The sequence below is a fragment of the Balaenoptera physalus genome (assembly GCF_965194825.1).
Source record: "Balaenoptera physalus genome assembly, chromosome: 20".
NCBI lineage: Eukaryota > Metazoa > Chordata > Mammalia > Artiodactyla > Balaenopteridae > Balaenoptera > Balaenoptera physalus.
Window position 1 is genome coordinate 11,763,329 of NC_138901.1, and position 19,599 is coordinate 11,782,927.

General features: G+C 63.6%; 1 protein-coding gene across 3 annotated transcripts; it reads right to left on the bottom strand.

The window, feature by feature from the left end:
- Nucleotides 1-220: 220 nt before the first annotated feature.
- Nucleotides 221-18,934, bottom strand: CEP131 (centrosomal protein 131). 3 transcript variants are annotated; one of them, XM_082442322.1, is made up of 26 exons: nt 18,707-18,934; nt 16,065-16,266; nt 15,218-15,327; nt 14,658-14,772; nt 14,229-14,356; nt 11,727-11,840; nt 11,025-11,180; nt 9,651-9,768; nt 9,161-9,277; nt 8,808-8,958; nt 8,194-8,288; nt 7,535-7,717; nt 6,977-7,153; nt 6,773-6,898; nt 6,538-6,663; nt 5,329-5,445; nt 4,787-4,889; nt 3,871-4,072; nt 3,501-3,608; nt 3,291-3,408; nt 2,930-3,004; nt 1,817-1,959; nt 1,560-1,737; nt 1,274-1,470; nt 476-536; nt 221-400 (listed from the first exon to the last, which is right to left on the bottom strand). In XM_082442322.1, exons 2-26 carry the CDS (start codon nt 16,248-16,250, stop codon nt 326-328), a joined length of 3,279 nt encoding a protein of 1,092 aa, XP_082298448.1. In that variant the 5' UTR covers nt 16,251-16,266; nt 18,707-18,934; the 3' UTR covers nt 221-325. The 3 variants fall into 3 exon arrangements, with proteins under 3 accessions (XP_082298448.1, XP_082298447.1, XP_082298449.1); XM_082442321.1 differs by having other exon boundaries at nt 6,535-6,663; XM_082442323.1 differs by lacking the exon at nt 6,773-6,898 and having other exon boundaries at nt 6,535-6,663.
- Nucleotides 18,935-19,599: the final 665 nt, after the last annotated feature.

Genomic DNA, 19,599 nt, shown 5'->3' on the forward strand with positions numbered 1-19,599 from the left:
AGCGTCCTGGGGCTCGTCCAGGCCCAGGCTTGAACAGAGGGCCATTCTCTCTGCTCAGGGACTGGGGCCTGAGTCGGGGAACCGCAGGGCCAGGCAGGGAACATGGGGGGCAGGCCAAGAGCAAAGCTAGGTCGGGTCACCTCACACCTGGCCCTGAGCAGCCTCCAGCCCCGCCACCCCAGGCCCCAGCCCAGGAGAGACAAATCAGGGTCACACAAAGTATTAAAAGACACCTCTTTACTGTTACGACGTAGCCTCGGTGCTCCACCTGAGGGGCGGCCAGAGCACCTCCTGCCAGGCGCCCTCAGCCTGCTGCTGTCGGCGGTCACTTGGCACTCGGGAACGGCCGCCTGCGCTGCTCCAGCAGCTCCTCCAGGTGGTCGGCCCTCTTCATCGCAGCCTGCAACAGGCCGTCCATCCTGGTCAGGCCCGAGCCACCCCCGCTCCCCCAGGAAGGCTGGCCGTGGGGACCCACCTCGTGCTGCTTCCGGAGGCTGCTCACGGCCTCCTCCTTCTTTGCCAGGGCCAGCTTCACCCTGCGGGGGAGCGTGCGGTGGGCCTCTGTGCGATGCCCCTGCCAGACCCCCATGCCGGCCTGCAGCTCTGAGTGCAGCAGGGTGGCCGGTGGGGGGCCTCCATCCCCCGAAGAGCAGGAGGGGCCACTCCTGCCCACCTTGTCCCAGCCCTGCTGATTGCGGCACTGGGCCGCCTGGAGAAGCCAATGACAGGATCTGTGACCCCACGGCTGACCCCATGTGAATCCATGCCCCTTGGGAAGGGCTCCCTGCTGAGAGGAGGAGGAGAAGCCCCCACCACACGCCCGCGTTGCAGAGCACCCACGGAGGGCAGGCAGGTAGGGACCAGGGAAGGACTAAGGGACCCCTGGCGGTGAGGGGAGTAGGGGGTGGAGGGTGTCCACCCTTTTTGCATAGCACCCACTCCACCCAGGCCCAGGGGGCTAAGGGCCAGGGAGCTCCTCTCCGGACACCCACACATAGGGCACCCGCCCTGGCTGGGGTTGGCTGGGCTTCTTCCCAGGCTCTGGGGCGAAGCACCACAGAGAGGACGACAGAGCCTCAAACACAGAGCCTGGAGCAGCCACGGCTGATGCGGCCCAGTTCTGCATCGGCAGGAGGCAGGAAGCAGGAAGCAGGAAGGAGGGCGCGCGGCCTGCTCGCCTCCCTGGGCCCAGCGTCCTCTTTGGAGCCACAGGGTCCCGCCTGCCTCCCCCAGCCCTGTGCTCCCCAGGACCCCACTCAGCCCTGCAGCCCACCTCCCGTGAACCTCCTCCAGCTCCGCCTGCTTCTCCCGCGTGAGCTGCTCCAGCTCCAGCCGCTGGCGGGCCCGCAGCTCAGCCAGCTCGGCCCTGACCTGCCGGTTCTCCTCCTCCGAAGCTGCCAGCCGGTCAGCGAACTCCTGGCGAAGGACCTGGGCCAGGCTGCTGCGCTCACCAGCCAGCTGCTCATTTACCTGGGGTGGCGGGCGGGGACGACAGGGACGGCGTGAGCGGACGGCGGGGGCTGGGGGCTGGCGGTCAGCCACCCATCCCGCCTGCTCACCGCCTTCACATCCGCCAGCTCCTTCTCCTTCTGCCGCACCAGGCCCTGCAGACGCACGTTCTCCCCCTCGGCCTCCCCAAGGCGCCCCTTCAGCTCTGCGCACCGTTCCTGGAGCTTCCGCTCCGACTGTTCCAGCTCTGAGAGCTCTGCCTCATACTTATCCCGGAGGCGTTTGACCCTGGTGGCGGGAGAAGCAGGGTCAGAGGCAGCCCCATTGCCAGTCTCTGGGCCTCACTCCGGGGTTCTCGGGGCCTCACCGGCTCTCAGCGGCCCGCTCGTTCTCCTCCCTGGCCAGCGTCATGTCGGCCTCCAGCCGGTGGATGACCAGCTCGATCTCCTTGTCCCGGCCTCTCCGGATCTCTTCCTTCAGCTCCCGTTCCCGGTTCAGCAGCCACGCTTCCTGCAGGGGAGGCCCAGAGGGTTTGGGGGGCCAGCTGAGGTTGGCGGAGGAGGCCGAGGGATGGCCACATGGACTCTTGGGAATGACCTGATGGCAGGGAAGGAGAGGCCTCGCACTGCCCCAGGCCCCACCTGTCCTCAGGGGTGGAGGCCACATCCTGTCATCAGGACCCAGCGTGGGACACAGCAGGGGCTTGAGTGGGAACCATTAGCACAGCCTGGTGCTTCTCCCCACTCAGAGACCCGGGACTAAGACCACAGAGACCACGTCTGCTGCCAAACTGACCCTCCTGATAAAAGAAGGGACCTCGTCTGGTTGCTGAGGGCAGGGCCGGGTGCCCCCACCTGGGTGCGAGAGCATCAGTGGGGCAGCCTCTTGGAAGGCAACCTGGAAACTGCCATCAGGTTTAACATGCCATGCCCTTTAACTCGGCAAACAGTCTGGGAACATATCCCACAGATATGGGGACCCCTCCGTGTGTGGCTAGGGGTGAGGGATAGCATGGCTGCTGGGCCACTGCTCAGGCTTTGTCCCCAGGCTGATGCCTTGTGTGGTCCCGGGTGCCTCTCCACCACAGCCTCCTTCCAGGACAGGAGAGGTTGACACAGCCCACCTGGTAAAAGGCATGAGAGGACAAGGAAAGCCTGCTCCTGCGTGGGCCCCTTACACTGGCTGCAGGTCAGCCTGTCAACTTTGAGAGCAGCTACCTGGGCGAGGGGAGGGTGAGGAACGCCCGCCACCATCAAGTGGGGTCCGCTCCAGCCCCCTGGTCTCTCCCGAGCCCACCTGGAAGCTCACTCAAGTACGGTCAGAATCACCGCCAGCCCTGGGCAGCCAGAACCCACGTGTGCCTGAGGGGAGGCCACAGAGGTGGAGCCTACAAGCCAGCTTTGAAGCCTGGGGTGCCGGGCAGGAGGGGAGAGAGGGAAGGAAGACCCCACCCCCTGCCCCAACTTCACCGGCCTCCCACCTCCTTCTTGGCGGAGTTGGCCTCCCACATCTGTTTCTCCACCTCCAGCTGGTCCTTCAGGGCCTTCAGTTCCATCTGGGGGCAAGTGACAGTGTGAGAGCAGCCCCCGCTGGCTGCTCCCCACCCAGGGCAGTGTCTGCAAGAGCCTGGATGGGGCCTGCGGTCAAGCTGAGGGTCTGTGGTGAGCTAGCTGGGGAGTCCCGTCGTGTGAACCCAGGCTCAGCGTAGCACTCCAAGCGTCTGCCACCCTGGCAGGTGGGCGCTGCTCCTGGTGGTGGCCCCTCTCCGCAGGTGGTGTGGGTGCTTTGCTGCTGGGCTGGCCTGGAGGGGCGGGGCCCGGGCGGGACGGGGCGGGGCTGACCTGGTGCCGGCGCTCCTGCTCCTCTCTCCCCTTCTCAAACTCGGCCCTCAAGGCCCGGCCCCCTGCCGAGCTGCTCTCCTCCAGCTGCTGCCTCAGCTCGTCCAGCTCTGCCCGCTGCCTGCAGGTGAGCAGAGGCCAGTTTGGTAAGGCTGGGTTGGGCTGGGCTGGGCTGGGCTGGGCTGGGCTGGGCTGGGCCCCTCCCCGTGGTACCTGGCGGCCTGCTGGCCCAGCCGCTCCTTCTCCTCGGCCACCTCGTTGTAGAGCCGCCGCCGCTGCTGCTGCAGGGCCCGCTGCTCCTGCTCCAGGTGCTGCTCGAAGCTGCAGACACAGGACCCAATGGAGGTGGGGGCCGCCGGAGCGCTGGAGTCCCCGCCCCATCCACCCCAGCCGCCACCCGGGGAACGTCCCTCAGAACTGAACTGCCCAGTACAGCTGCATCCCTCGGTGTCCTACACCCCCCCATTTTCTCTGTCCTCCGAGGGAGGCCACTGCGGAGGAAGTGCTGTTCGCTCTGGGGGGTCTGCGCACACCCCAGGCCTCACCCCCACCCTCCACGCCCCCAGAGGGCTGGGACCCTCACCGCTGCTGGGCACGCTCCCACTCCTGACGGCCCAGCGCCTCCTTCTCCCTCTCCAGGTGCTCGCGGAGCTCCTCCGCCTGGCGTCCGTAGCGCTGGGCCGCGCGCTCGTCCGCCTGCAGCAGCTCCACCGCGTGCAGGCTCTTTAGCTTCTTCACCTCCTGCTTGTGCTTGGCGATCAGCTTCTGGATCTCAGGCTCCAGGCCTGGGGGGCGTGGAGGGAGACCATGTTGCAGGGACCCTCCTCCACCACTGGAGGGGCGCTGCCCCTCACCCCTCTGTACTGTGGGGGACCCCCGACCTCTGCCCACCATGACACCAGGGCTGCAGTCCGGGCAGAGGACCCCCGCCATGGGCTCCAGCCCAAAGCACAGCTGAGTCCACCAGTGCCCACGGCATCTCTCCCTGCCCACCGCAGCGAGGCTCCCTGCTTGGTGCTCTGGCCTGTTGGGTCTCCCCCTGGAGGACGGGGGTCACTGGAGAGGAGGGTGTCCTGGGGCAGGAGGGCTGGGCATGGGCAGACACAGCTGGGGCTGCCCCATCAGCCCTCAGAAGGCTCTCTGAGTGGGGGAGGAGCGACTGTGCTGCCAGCAGGCGGCCCCCACCCCGAACGCCCATCTGGCTCGCTCCCCTGGAAGCTGGAGGAGACCAGGAGACCCGGCAAGGGGAGCCCGGCCAAGGGAAGGTGAGGCCCCCCAACTGGACCAGGCCCTCTGTCCGGACGCTGGTCTGTGGCCAAGCTCGTGTGCCGCCAGCCTCCCTTGCGCCTCCCGGCCTCGAGCCAGCTGGGCCGCATCCCTGAGTCTCACTGCTTCCCAGGAAGCCTCTCCGCCACGTGTGCAATTGGAACTACTGTTCTCACTCGAGACCCCCACGATTACTCCGCCCGAGTGGCGGCTCTGGGCACAGCGGCACCCACCTTTGACCGTGATCTCCTTGATCTTCCGGGTCTTCTCATTGATCCACTTTTCCCTGCGGACTTTTTCGGTGGCGCTCATGAGTTCTTTGAGTTTCTTAATCTCCTACCAGCAAGGAAACAGGAGTCAACAGAGGAGCTGTGCGAAGCGGGAAGATGCAAATGACAGCCCCCTTCTGGCCATCCCCTGGGTATCAGGAGGCGGCCTTTCAACAGTGACCTCGGGCAAAGCAGGAAGCACCAGGGGCTGCGGTTGTTGTCTGACGGAAGCCAGGAGTAGTAAGTGGCGTCCCTCTGACCGGGGACCAGAGCTGCGGCATGTCCTCGGTCACCTCCTCTGAACCCCACCTCCTCATCTGTGACACGGGAGAGGTCATGCGAGTCCCTCAGCCCCTGCCCCGGGGTCTGCCACTTGCCGGGCTTGCGGGAAGCAGCTCGGAGGTCAGGGAATGAGGCTCCGGGGGCCACCTGTCCTGGAGTCCCTCGCACAGGGCCTGCAGGCACACCAGGCCTGGGGTCAGGTGTCAGGAGGGCGAGGGGCTCACCAGCTCGTGCTGCTCCTGCATCTGGGCCTCCTTGTCCTTGAGCCTCTGGTCCCCCTGCTTCAGCTCGGTCACCAGGGCCTCGCACTTCTCACCCAGAGCCTTCTTGTCTTCGATCAACTGCGACCAGGGGCGGAGGTGAAGCTGCTGCCCCGTGAGGCCAGGAGACCCCGCCTCCCCTCACCCGGGGGGCCAGCGCACCAAATCCCAAAACACCCCGCTGCTCCTCGGTCTGTGCGGGACCCTGGGTCTGGGAGGGTGTGCACACGTGGACAAGGGGCTGCAGCTGCCCCCGGCCCTCAAGCCCCCTGAGACCTGGCTGGTGTCAGCGGAGCTCAGGCAGGGACGGTGCCTTGCCTACAAGCCCCCCACTGTGGCCACATCAGGAGCTTCCTGGAATGGGGGTCATTCTTTCGACCCCATCACCTGGCCTGTGGAGAAGGGCCTGCCCGTTGCCTGCCAAGGGGTCTCTGTGAAGCCCCAGGATGGCACCCAGCCTCACTGAGGGCTCCAGGCAGACCCCCAATTTGGAGACACCTATGACCACCAAGCAGAGTGTCGCTAATGATCACGGGAGGCCACTCGGTTCCTCTGGGCTCCTTCCTCTCTTCACAGACCCCGCACCAGAGTTTTCCTCAGAAAAGGACCCGACGGGGGGGCTTGACTGAACACAGCGTGGGCGTGAAGCTGCCACCACCCTGTCAAGGGAGCTCTGGCTGCCCCACCAGCCCCAGCAGACCAGGAGTGGCCTCCCCGGGACACGGACAGTCTGGAACACACCGGAAAGTTCAGGGTGTGTCCTGCTGGACGCCTCCCACCAGGCCCCCAGAGGACCGACCGGTCCTCTGAGTGATCCCACATGGCTGGACCCCACCCTGGATGTGCTGTGCCCACCTGCTCCTGCTGCCCGCCCACCATGCTGGGCTGGGGAGCACGGCCATGGGTGGGGGGAGGATTACGGCTGTGGGGAGCATCGCTGGGGGCTGGTGAGCAGCACCCAGTGAGGCTGGTGTGCACTGGACCAGCCCTGGTCCCCACAGGGGAAGATGCTGCCCGTTTCTACAGAAGGAGAAGGAGACCCACAGGGGAGGCCAATGGCTCCAGAAATCTCCATGAAGCCCGAGCTGGTCTGGAACCCAGTCCCGTTCTCCTCCCTGACTGCTCAGGTCCTGACAGCCCTGCCCTCAAGCCCCGCCTCCCAGGCAGCACCACCTGGTCGATGAAGGACAGGTGCCGCTGTATGGTGGCCTCATAGTGCTCCTTCTGCTGCCGCAGCTGCCGACCCAGCTCCTTCTCCGTCTCTTTGACCCGCCGGATGGTGAGGTCGCGCTGCTGCGCCTACGGGGGGTGCGGGAGATGAGACAGAGATGAGACCCTCAGGGGGCAGGCCGGGGACTCGCTCCAGCTGGGGACATGCGGACGGAGGCAGCGCTGGTGGCGACGTTACCAGCGCCCTCTGCAACAGCACCATCGCCTGCTTCTTCTCTTCCACTTCCAGCTGCAGCCGCATCACCGACGTGCTGACCTCGGACGCGGGCTCCAGGCGCCCCAGCCCCTCCTCCGGCATGGGCCCCTGGGGACGCGGCTGTGTCAGGCAGGCCCTGCTCACCTAGTGATGACCTGCCGTCCCTCCCTGGAGACCCCTCCACACCTGGGGGGCCGAGGCCGGCGGGCCCTGCCCAGACTTCTCCATCTCATCCAGGAAGCTCATGATACTCTGCAGCTTGGCCTCCGAAAGCAGGGTCCCATCCTCGCGGGGGCAAGCAGCCACACTCAGCTTCCCAAATTTCTCCAGGTTGTCGGCCGTCAGGGAGCTGGAATCGTCCTCCTGCGGGGGGAGGGGGCGCAGCACTAGGGGCAGTCGCGGCAGCGGAAGACTCTGGGCTGGCCTTCCAGGAGCTGCTCAGGGCCCCCTGGGGCAGGAGAGGGCCTGGTCTGAGGGAGGGCCTCTCAGGCTGCCCAGACCCTGGCAGGGCATCCATCACCTGGGGGCACCACTGGCAGAGAGGTGGTGCCCACCCCACCTCCACCCCTGGGTTATTCTGGGGGTCCTAAACCTTAGTGAGCCCGGGGATGACAAGGGGGTTCAACAAGGTCCCATCTGGCCCTCGTTAGCGTCCTGACTAGAGCAGGGAGGAGCCCGGTGGACTTCCCTGGCCCCCAAAGCGCCCCTGTGACCCGCGTGGACAGTGGCAAGGCCCACGGTCACCTCGTCGGTCCAGGCGTATTTGTCCTTGTGGTAGGCCTCGGGGCGGGGCAGCGGCTCAGGCTCCTGCTCCAGCAGCTTCAGCGTGTCCAGCAGCTCGTCCAGGGTTGCCCTGGACTTGGTCCTGCTCCCAGCAGGGCCCAAAGCTTCCAGGCCCTCGCCAGCCACGTCCTGGGAGCTGGCATCCTGCAGCAGATGGGCCATTAGAGGCAGAGACCACCAGAGAACGGTGCAGGGGAGGCCGGGGTGAGACTTCCTCCACACGGCTGCCTGCCCGCTCAGCCACAGGGACTGGGTTTGCCCCCCAACCCACCTCCAGGGAAACAAAAAGGGCGGCCGGGTGAGATGGGTCCGGGCCTGGCCTCCTCGTCCCTCAGGCTGGAGGCGTTGGCCAACACCTAACCTCTGAGCTTCCAGCTCTCTTCTGTGGGCCTGCACAGGCCCCACCCCAGTGTCCATGAAGACCCAGTGGGATTCCAGAGCAACCATTGAGACCCCAGCCCTCCGCTGGAGCGACAAGACCCATCCTGGGTGGCCTTTCCTGGTGTGAGTGACCCCACAGCCAGGGAGGGGCAGGGAAAGGGCAAACGCCAGCCACCCCGGCACAGATGCACCCCAGAGCTGAAGCCGGGCAGGGAGGGCAGGAAGGGCTGTGCCGAGACCTGAGGCTTGTCCTCTGGAAGCTGCCGGGGCTCTGGCGACGAGTCGTGGGCAGGCTGGCAGGGGTCCTCCAGGCCCGCGGTGCGGAGGCCAGCCCCTGCACAACGGAATGCAGCGTCAGCCCACCTGGGGGCAGCGAACGTGGGGGAGCCCTTGGGAAGAGGCCAGGGAAGGGGGATGCAGGCCTGGGACAGCACGTGCCACAGTGGACCTCACGGAACAGCGGGGATAATGGAGAGCCCTGACCTCCCGGGGCGAGAGGTCAGGTAGCTGGCGCAGCTGCTCTGTAGGGACCCTGTGTCCAGCTCCAGAGTAACTGGGGCAGAGGTGGAGAAGCAGGGCCTGGCGTCTACTGAGAACTACACCCCCTCCTCCACAGGTGGAAGCCACAAATGGGGCAGTGGCACAGGGGGCCAGAAGACACTGGCAGAGGCCACACCTCCTTCTCAGCCACGGGCCTCCCTGAGGGAAAGGGATGGGGAGGTCTGGGCACGGGGGTGTCCGCCTTCAGGGATGGCTGCACCTGGGGTCACCATACCCGGGGTGTCTGCACACAGAGCCAGAGGCAGAGGTGGGCAGGCGGCAGGGCAGCCTCCGGGCTCTCGGACCTGCTCACCAGTGTTATTGGCCTTGTGGGTCTGCTGGGCGGCGCTCCCCGGCCTCAGGGTTGGCTCCTGGGTGGTCTGGGGCTTCCCTGTCTCCCCCGGCCGCTTCAGCAGCCCACGGTCAGCGTTACCTGACTTCTGGGCTCGCTTCTGCTGCAGTTCCTGCCGTGGGGAGCACCTGTGAGCAACCCCGCCCAGGGGAGAGGGCGGCCCCTTGTCCTCCCCAAGCCGTGCTGTCCAAGGCCCCACACCCAGGGGCTCAGGGAAGGGGGCGGCAGGGCCCCCAGGAGCGCAGTGGTGCTCTCGGCACATGGGGGTCCTGCCTTAGCACCGGACTCCCCATGTGGCTCAGGTCACCCCTCACCTGGATGGCTGCCCTCCGGGCCTGGCGCGCCTTCTCCTCCCGGGCCTTCCTCCTGGCCACCTCTTTCTGTTGGTGCTGGTCCAGGAGGGTCCCCTCTCCTAGCCGCTGCCGCTGCCCCTGCAGAAGCCGAGCCATTGTGGGTTTCACTGGGAAGATGGGGTGGCCCCAAGATGGATGGCCCCATCCTGCCATTTCTCTGCCCCACAGAGGACAAGCCCCCCTCTCCCAGGTGGCCAGCGGCTCCTGCAGGTGGGAGATGGCTTTGCATCCCAGCCAGAAACCCACCCCACCTTTCAGCAGGGGTGACCTGGCACCCAGGCCCTGCCAACTGAGTGACTCAGGAGGGAGGAAACTGGGCCCCCAGATGGGGGGGACCCATGGGGCAATTCTAGGTTCACCCTCACTGGTCCGAGAAACCCTGCCGTATAGCTGGACCCCTGGGATTCTCGCCCGCCCCCTCAGGGTGTGGCTCACACACACACACGCTGACCTCTCGCTTGGACGCCAGCAGGTGCTCCAGGCGGGCGGCTCCGGCTCGGCGCCGTTGCACTTGATGTCGGTACCAGCGCTGGATGGTGATGGCGGCCTGGTTCACCTGGTGGATAAACCTGCCAGAAGGTGGGGCTCAGGATGGAGGCGGCTGAGCCAAGGCCTCCCTCCCCGGGTCTCCAGAAGGCCCGGCAGGCAGAGAAGCCGGCGGCTGTGCACGTGGCCCTTCTTCAGGTGCCAGCGTTCCCCAGGGAAATGGAAATGCTCATCCGCACAGGTTATGCACAATTGCTAGAAACAGAAAGTAACCCAAAGGCCCACCACCTATGGGTGAGCACTGTGTGCTCCTGACAGCGACATTACTCACAGACAAACAGCAACAAACCAGGGACTCTGCAGGCTAGGCACGGAAGGCCACAGGCCGGTGCTCTAGTCAGGGCCTGCTAGGGAAGGCAAGCTGCAGGGGACGGGCTGGTGTGGCCAGGGTCTCGGCTGGAAGGGGCTGGGTGAGAGGCGTGCGAGGGGATCCCAGGGGGTGACATCGTTCCGTCTGCACGTGCATCAAACTCATAGACCTGTGCCCTAAAGGGGGCGTGTCTTGTACGTAAATTATACTCAGTAAAGCGGGTTAAACCCAAAGCCTTCACCTTGGCTCTCAGGGACACTGTTGATTCACTCAGCAAAGGTGCTAATGGACCATCTAGGACGTGAGCAGTCACCGGCCGTGGGACATGCATGCAGAGGGGAGCCCTGGTGGGGACACCCGGGCCTCACCCAGCTCGTCCCACTTGCCCACTGCCAGGGCCCAGTCCCAAGCTCTACTGGGACAGCAGTGGTGATGGCTCAGCCAGGTGAGGCTCTCAAAGCCCAGCCTCTGATCGCTAAGTGGTTCCTGACGGGGCACAACGTCACAGACCAGGGGCTGCAGCAACAGATCCCACCAGGCCCACCCTCCGCGCTCCCCTGGGGCAAGATTCTAGGGGCGGCTCCATCAGTTGTTTGGAGTTTTTCAGTTTTATATCTTCTTTCTGCTTAATGTTTTTTTAACGAACAGATTTACTGAGGTATGGTTTACATACTTATAAAATTCACCCATTTTGAGTATACGATTCAATGATTTTTAGTAAATTTACAGAGTTGTACGACCGCCAGCATGATCCGGTTTGAGACCGTTTCCATCACCACCCAAAGCACTCCCCTGGCCCCAGGCAGCCACCGCTCTACTTTCTGTTTCTGCAGATTCGCCTTTCTTGACGTTTTATATAAAAAGAATTGTACGTGTGGTCTTTTCAGCCTACATATCTTAAAACAACTCTTAAATGGAAATTTCTCTCAGTGGTACCTCAGGCCTCCTCCCAGCCCCGGCTGCAGTCACCTCTCAGCCTCCTCCTCGGTCACCTCCTTCCGTCTGAGCTGGCCGGCGGTGCCCCCTGAGTTGTTCTGGACCGTGTGGTTGCTACGAGCCGCGTTCTTCTGCGGCTTCCCGAGGCTGCCGCCCTCGCCCTCGTCTGTGGCTGCCTTGATGATGTTGCTGACCGGGAGGGCAGAGAAAGGCTCACAGCCACCTGACAGGGCCCCCCTCTCCTGGCCCCTGGGGGACGGCTCTGCCCGCAGCCTGGGGAGCTGCCTCGGCCTGGTCCTGGGGCCTTGGGCCTGGGAGGAGGCACCCACAGGTCCTGTTCCCCGTTCTGACTTGCTGGTCGTCGCCAGGGTCACCTACTCCGCCCCCACCAGGGCCCGTCTGGTGGCACCCAGGGTTAATGGGCACGGCATTTAAAACAGCAGAAAGGTCTCAAATGTCACAGGATCCCAGAGCCAGATGGTGACTCAAGACACCCATGGGCCATCCCTGACCTGAGCACACCATGCAGTGGACGTGGGGGTGACGGACTAGGGGCTGCTCTGCTCAGCTCAGCTCAGCCCTGCTCGAGACCCCCCTTGGCTTTGGTCTTAGCCGGGGACCGGAGACTCAGGGGGTGGCTGCGGCTTCCTCGGTAGGACCTCAGGCTGGAGTGAGCCCGGGCCCGCCTGTGTGGCCCAGGTCATGCACTGTGCAAGGCTGGAGCCAGGGCCTTACTTGAGGGAGGGAGCCATGTGGTTGGAGCTCTTGGGGGGCGGCATCTTCTCCGAGGGGGTGTAGTGGTTGTGCACCATGGTGGTGACGCAGTTGCCCACGGCGCCCTTGTTGCTCCTGCCAGGAGAGACCGGGGCAGGGGGGTCAGGCTCTGAGAAAGAACCCCGAGTCACGCTGTTGATGCCAGGGCTCACTGTGGCGTCGTCTCAGTGTCCCTGCCGGTGGAGCCCTTCTTGGACCCGAGAAAGCTCCACCAGGGCATTCCACCGAGCAGAACCCGAGGTTTGAGGGTGAAAACTGCAGCCCCTGACTTTGGACATGCCTGCGACAGGGTGGGGGAACGGTCACAGACCAGTCAACAGAGAAAGGACCTCCCCCTGCCAGTTACACGTGATGGATGGAATACACAGTTTTCTCTCTGCCCCTCTCAAACCCTCTAGAAGGAATAAAAAATGTACAAACACACAAGGATGAGAAGACGAGACAGCGGCAAAGAGATGTCCACAAAGTTCCTGAGGACGAGGAACAGAGGGCCCAGTGGTGATTGACTCGCAAAGTGAGTGAGGGGAAACCTGGGTGCCGCAGGGGCCACGAGGCGGCTGGTCTGCACCCCAGAATCCAGGGAGGTGCAGGAAGCAAGGGCACCTGGCTCTTCCAAAGCAGCAGCTGTGCCTGCACCCCCTTCCTCACTCTGAGCATCAGGCACCAAGCCCGTCCTGCCCCGCCCCTCCTCCTACAGAAGACAAGCAGCTAGGTCTCCAGGTGAAAGTCTGTGCACTGGACCAGGACGCCCCCATCCCTTTCCTGCTGGTCCGCAGAACTGGTGGCCCTCAAATAACCCCGCGGGGGAGACAGGAGGATCTCTCCCTGGAGAGACTGGGCAGCCCCACAGAAAAGTCCCAGACGCAGACAGGTGGGGAGCCCCCAGCACAGCAGCCTGGTCCCCACACAATCACCCCAAAGTGAAGCCTCCAGGCAACTTTTAGGGCCTCCCTCTTAAATTCTGACAGAGCCAGTATTCCAGACATTTGGGGAAAGACCCACATGTGAAAGGTCAACAAACAGAATATGACGGAAATAAGGCCAAGCAAAGAACAGGACATTTCAACAAATCTACACTCAGTGTCAGGCTGTGCTGATAAATCTTTAACAGCCAAGTCTCTAGAGAGAAGAGCTCTTATCTGCAGCATCTGCCAACGTCAGTGACAATATTCCCACCGTGGCTGATTTCAGACACCCTGGAACCAGAGCCGGGCAGAGGAGGACAGTCAGCCTCGTGAGCAGTGCAGGCAGCTCCAGCCGCCTCTGCGTGGAATCCTCAAACACGTGAGAGATGAAACAAGAACAAGATGCTACGAAAGAGGAAGGATGGAGAGCCGTTCGAGAACAAGAGGAGCTGCAGGAGAAGAAACAAAGTGAGCAAAGGGCTGAAAGACACAGTTAGGTGCATCTATCAGAAAGCAGATCCCAAAGCTAAAGAGAAAGAAAAGAAGGGAAGACGCCAAGTTTGTAGAATCAACCCAGGAGGCCCATCATGCAAATAACAGCAGTCGCAGAAAGAACAGGAAAAAGAAAAGGGAGAAAACTGTCAAAGAAATGACAAGAGGAAATTTCCTAGAACCAAACAGCACAAGTGTGCACATGGACCAGCCACCAAAGCCCAGTGTGATGAGTGAAAGGACCACATCTAAGGCCTGGCCCTGGGAGCTTCCACAACAGAGAAATGAAAAGATGACTCAAACTGCTTCTAGAGGGAGGAAAACAGACACGTGAAAGGACTGGGGATCAGGAAGGCAGTGAATTCACAACAGCTCTCCACGGAAACTGAGCAATTGCTTCAAGATGTCAGGAAAGCTTTCCAATCTAGAACTCAGCGCCAGCCAAACTCTCAGTCGGTGGGACAGTCACGGCATGTTCAGGCACATGTGGTCTTAGAAACTTTACCTCCCACACGTTCTTCCTGAGGAATCTACGGGAGGATGTGCTCCCCTAGAGATGGAGGAAACGGAGGGCCTACCAGGAGGGAGGGGGTAGCGGAGGGCGGCCAGCTCGGACCCAGGCGAGAGAAGACAGGGCTCCGAGACGTTTCTCTGGAGGCAGGTGGATGGGCAGGGCACCTGCTGGCCTGCTGGAGGGGAGTTCTAAGGTTCTCTTGTCAAGTCTGGGAGAAGACGTGACCCACACAAAGACAACGAACCAAGGAGGAAAACAAGAGATCATTTTTAACTCCGGGAAAAACAGAAGTGTGCCCCAAACATCAACAACGTCTCTTGAGCAGGTTCTGCTCTGAGGTTCACATCTTGGATTCCTCAATCCTCCTGACTCTGGGGGGCAAACACAACCATTATACCCTTGGTATAAATGAGGATCCTGGGGCCCAGGAGGGTTAAGCAACCTGCCCACAGCAATGTTCCGAGGCACCCCGGTCCAGACACAAATAAGACAAAGCGGCCACCCCCGGGAGCTCTGGGTAGGCGGGGCCGTGTGGCCCTGCAGCCAGCGCACCTGTTGTTGGCAGTAAAGTTGGGGGCCAGGGGCACCGTGCACTCTCTCCTCCGTGGGCCCACCAGCACGTCGAGGGTGCCAGGACTCTGGGCATCGGGTGGCAAGGTGAAGGCCCTGGGCTGGTCATCCTGCACATAGACGACAGCCTGTGACCTCGCTGCACACGCCACTGACACAGGGCCCCTGCCCTGCCCCCACTGCCCCACGCACACATGGGGAGTGGTGGGATGGCCCAAGGGCTGGGACATTCTTTGCTGCTCCTCCTCACGTTGACCGCTGTGGTCAAAGCTGGCTAACTAACACTGATGCCCCCCATCCCCTGCTGGCCCACCCTGCAGGGGCAGCGAGAACAAAGCCGGAACCAGGCGTCACTCCCAACGGACACGGGCCGCGTGACGTCCTGTCCGCTCAGCTCAGCTGCAGCCTCACCAGGACGTTCCACGTGGCTCCCTTCTCGCTGGAAGCTTTGCTCAGACTGGCAGGCCTCTTTCTCCCACCAGGGCTGCCCTCAAAGAGTGTCAGGAAGTCCAGGGGCTCTTCCGGCCTGTGTCGCAGAGAGGATGGCAAGCAGGGATAGTCACTGGGCCCCGGGAGCCCGACTCCAGGAACCCAGACGGGGGTCGTCTTACGAGGGGACAGGAGGGACCAGGTCACCGGTGGGGACTCCTGCTCCCCAGCCCACAGCATAAAATATCATTTCTCAGCCCCGAACTGACAACCGCACCTGGAAGAGGTGCTCACACCTGTCCTGTGGCCACCACAACACCCACAGGGAAAGCGCAGCAAGGACAAGGAAGAGGAGCAGGCAGGGGGATGGTGGCCTTGAGGTCCACATCTCTGCGCAGGAAATGACGGGCCAAGACTCGTCCCGCCTGCCCCACCCAGGGCTGGCCCCCCGTCCAGCCAGCGTTCACGCCAGTGAAGCTGGGAGAAGGGCTAACAGAAGGAGGAGAGAGCAGGCTGGGGGTACCTGAGGGGTCAGAGGTTACCTGAGGGGGCCGGGCCATGCCTGGCTGGCTTGTGGCTGGTTGACCTGCGTGGCACTGTTAGATCTGCGAAGGTTGCTGACGGCCCGGGAGCCTCCGGGCCCTGGGGCCTCCTGCCAAAAGGAGGGAAGCAACCAACCATGTGGCCAAGGTTTCAGACCCTCGCCAGTCCACGCAGCACCGGCCAGGCTTGGACACAGATTTAGAGAGAGGCTCTCCTGGGTCACATGTAGACAGGTGGGCAGGGGAGCAGCATGGGGGTCCTGGGTTTGACCTGCTGAGCGGGGGCAGGTCCTCGGCCTCTCACACGAAGTGGGAGCTCCTCACCCCTGGCAGACGGAAGGTCCGAGAGGAAGCGCGTGAGGCCCGCCCGGGCGCCGCAGCAAAGGCTGATCATCCTCCTCATCACCTTCTAACCAACGAGCCTGGCCACTCACTCCCCCCTGCAGCTCTCGTCCCGCAGCTCCCGCGGCCATCCGGCTGCCCGCCTGCCCTGCCCTGCCTGGTATCTCAAGGCTACCAGGAGCTCCTCCTTCCCCACACATCAACCCCGTTTACAGAGGAATCACACAAATCCAAATGTTGCTGGAACAGGAGAGACAGAGGGCTTGGTGCTGGCAGGATCTAGGCTCTGCCCGGGGCCAGCTGACCCCAGTCTTGACCTCTTGGTGAGTCAGCTCCCTGATCTACAAGCCGGAGTCCTTCCTGCCCCGGGGCGGCCCCAGGGATGCATGGGATGATGGACATGAAGGTGCCTGCTGAGGTGTGGAGCTTACCCAGGAGTCAGACGCCACCCCGAGGTAGGGGGCCCTGGACACCCCTGGACCTGAGGCCCAGCCCTAACACTCACCAGCATCTTCCTCCTTGGCTCGCTGCCAGTGACCACGGAGATGGAGCGGGCGATGGGCTTGGCGGTGGAGGCACTGTTGGGACGCCGGGACATGGGCGGAGGGAGGCCTGTCAGACTCAGGTCCGTGCTTTCCGGGCTGCCCTCGGGAGGGCCGGAGGGGCCACTGAGGGCCCTGGAGCCTTTCATGGTGGACAAGTAGGCCCTGAGCAGGGAAGAAGGGATGCGAGGAGGTGTCCTCCGAGGAACCAGGTGCGCACACATGACCTCTGGCCGGGCCGCAGGGGCCCAGGGCGCCCGAGTCTGCCTGCCACCCAGCTCCCCAGAAGCCTGCCACGCCCACCACCCTCCTCACTGGGTGGCCATCTCCTCATTAGGAGCAGAAGCGAGTGGCAGAGTGGGACCCCGAGCATGAACGGCAAAAGGAGGTCCTCCTGGGGTCAAGATGACCTTCCCCGGAGGGACACTGCTTGGGGTGGCCGGGGGCTGCGGCAGTCATGGCTGTGAGCCCCCGCCCCGTGACAGGTACTCCACCCGCCTGGGCCCCATGTTCCTCATCTGTAAAATGGGCCTTTAAAAGTGCCTCGCCAGGGGTCATCACGAGGCTCAGACAAGACGGCTGTGAGGCTGGCGCGTGGTGAGCATCCCACAGGCGATATTCTAACTGGGGTTTGTTAGGGCCCCCAAACTTATGCGACCACAGAACCCCCTCCATCTCCTCAGAACCACCCAGAATATCCACGAGCTCCTGGGATGCGGCATCTGCTCTCGTGTCCAGGTTCCCCTCCTCCCCTCCTAGGTTGGCCGCCTCTGCAGCGTCCCGTGCTGGCCCTTCCTCTTCTGACTGCTCAGCCCTGGGCCTCTCTCTTCATCCTGGGGGACCGCCTCTGGCCTCCTGGCTTCAAACACCATCCATGGGCTGCCGGTTCCCACAGGCATACCTCCCGCCCCCCTGTCCCCTAGTTCCCAATTTAGCTAACCACGGAGCCCCTGGTACCTCAGACCCAAACAGACTCCTGACTACCGCCTCCAGAGCCCCTCGCTGGTGGGCATTTTCTGAAACCGGCTCAGACCGAAGATCCAGGTCTCGTCCTGACATCCTCTCCCTCACCTCCACACCTGGCCCTCAGCAACCCAGCCGGTGCCCCTTCCCCGTCAGTCCCTTCCCTCCACAACCCCCATCTGAGCCCCCATCTCCTCAAACTGGACAACCGCAGCAGCCCTCCTCTGGCCCTGCCTGGCCGGCCCAGCCCCTCCCCGCACAGCAGCCACAGCTGATCTTTCTGAACCGGATCTCGGATCAGGCTGTGTCCCCAGTGAAGACCCTCCGAGGGCTCCCAGGCAGGGAGAATAAAGTCCACATGCCTAATGCCCCTCAGACCTGACCCTGATCTCTCTGACCTCCTCACTGCCTCCCTTTTCCCTCCTCAATCTGCTTGAGACCCTTCCCTGGGATGTCACGAGGCCCCCTTTCACTCAGAGGGCTGCCTGTTGCTGTCACTCTTCATCCCTCATCCTGTTTCATTCTTCTTCACTTGACCACTTGACCACCTGGCCACACAGGTTGGTCTGTGCACTGCCTGATGCCCTCGTAAGAATGTAAGGTCCATGAGGGTGGGGACCATGCAGCCGCAGAACCGGGCACGTGGCAGGTGTTCAGGTAACAAGAGGGGGTGACCCGGCACCAGGAGTGACCAGAGAGGAATGAGCACAGCCCTCTGTGCCACGGAGGACTCTGGTGGGCCAGCGGGCACACACCATTGTCACCCAAGGCCAGCGCTGCAGCCTCCTTCAGCCCCAACACCCACAGCAGAGGCTTTGGCCCCTACTCTCCAGCGTGAGGGCAGAGGCTGTCCCTGCCACTCACCAGGCCAGTGTCCTCAGTTATGCATTTCCGGTCGGGTCGTGGGGGTGAAATTTAACACCCTCTTCTCCTCCAGGCACTGGCCACACCCAGCTGGACCCAGGCTGGCCCACTCGAGGAGGAGCGTGCAGGGCTCTGGGATGGTAAACACAGCCTCTCTGTGGAAACCTCCAGGCCAGACCTCACCTTGCATATAGAGGTGTCCCTCCCAGGACCTGAAGGTGGGTGTCCAGAGCCTCTGCCTGGACCCCTCAAGATGGGCTGTCCCAGGACCCCAGGCAGCTTCTCTGCCCGGCAGCTCCCCATCTCTGTGGTTTGGCTCAAGGTGGTGAGACCGGACTGCTGACTGGTTTCCACCCCATCCTCCTGCGAAGGCAGGAGGAGCTCAACGGCCCTGGGGCATGAGCCCCTCCTCACCTGTGCGGGGGCACCAAGGGGCTCTCACCTGCACCCTCCCCCTCATCTGGGCAGACCCCTTTACCTGCATAAGGACCCCCCCCGGTCACCTGCGTGGACCCCCTCACCTGTGCGAGGGCCAGACCCCCTCACTTGCGCTGGCCTCCGCATCTGGGCGGGCCCAGGACCACCTCACCTGCGCGGGGACGACCTCATCGTAACAAGGCCCCACTCACCTGCACGTTCCACCTCACCTGCGCAGCCCGGGATGCCCCTCCCTGCGCGGTCCAGGAACCCCCTCACCTGCGCGGGCCCCATCATCTGCGCAGGCCCTGGACCCCCCTTAACTGCGAGGGCAACCCCACCTGCACAGGGATCCCCTCACCTGCGCGGGTCGGGCCTGGGACTCGGGGCCTGCGGGACCGAACGGCGAAGGGTGCGCGGGGCCCTCCAGGCTGGGACGGGCGGGGCCCAGGCTTCGGGCCGGCGACTTCACGCCCCCGGCCCCGGCGCTGACTCCGAGGCCCGGTGACAATGAAACGGCCGGGAGGCCGGGCGAGCAGCCGCAGCTAGCAACCAGCAAACAGCCTAGCACCTCCTCCCCGTCCGTCACGGAGGCCCGCCTTTCCTGCCCGCGCCGCTTTCGAATTGGCCCTCCGGCCGCCCGCTCCGGACGTCCTGGGAGCTCATTGGGCCGCTCGGCTGTCCTTCGGGAAGTTCAGGCGTGGGAGGAGCAGCAGAGAGCTGAGGGCCCGTGGTGGCGGCGGGCTGCCGATTGGACTTGGCTGCGGGAGGCGGGGTCTCGGCAGAAGTGGGGGCGGGTCCTGGGCGGAGCCTGTGGGGAGGGATGGGGGAGGAGGAGAAAGGGGCGGGGTGCGGGGAGAGCAATCGGGGGTGTGTGGTCGCTCCAAGCTTCTCTTTCACCCCAGCTCAGCCAGCTTGCGCGGCTGCCACAGGGTCCCCGAACTCCCACGCCGTCCCCCGGATCCCACGCGGAACCTCGGCTCCCACGCGGTCCCCGGGTTCCCTCCTTGCCGAGACCCGTCTGGACACGTGGATCCCACTACCCCGTGAAAGCTCCGTTTTGGGGTCCAGACCTGCGAGTCCCAGGGAGGCCCGCCTCGGGGGAAATGTGAAGCTGTCAATAGGGTGCCCTTTCTCGGGCGGCTCTGACACCGACTCCCACACCCAGTGCGCGGTGGCTTTGCCCTTTTTGTCTCCATCCTTTCTGTCTTGACGATGCCTTTTTTTTTTTTTTTTTTGGCCTCCTTCTCGAAA

What these genes read in the sequence shown, in the direction of transcription:
- CEP131 (XM_082442321.1), bottom strand. Translation starts at nt 16,250, where the DNA reads ATGAAAGGCTCCAGGGCCCTCAGTGGCCCCTCCGGCCCTCCCGAGGGC. An exon ending in GAGCCACGTGGAACGTCCTG is followed by an intron (nt 14,357 to 14,657) that starts GTGAGGCTGCAG and finishes GTCTATGTGCAG; the next exon opens with GATGACCAGCCCAGGGCCTT. An exon ending in TGGGAGCGTGCCCAGCAGCG is followed by an intron (nt 3,609 to 3,870) that starts GTGAGGGTCCCA and finishes CTGTGTCTGCAG; the next exon opens with CTTCGAGCAGCACCTGGAGC.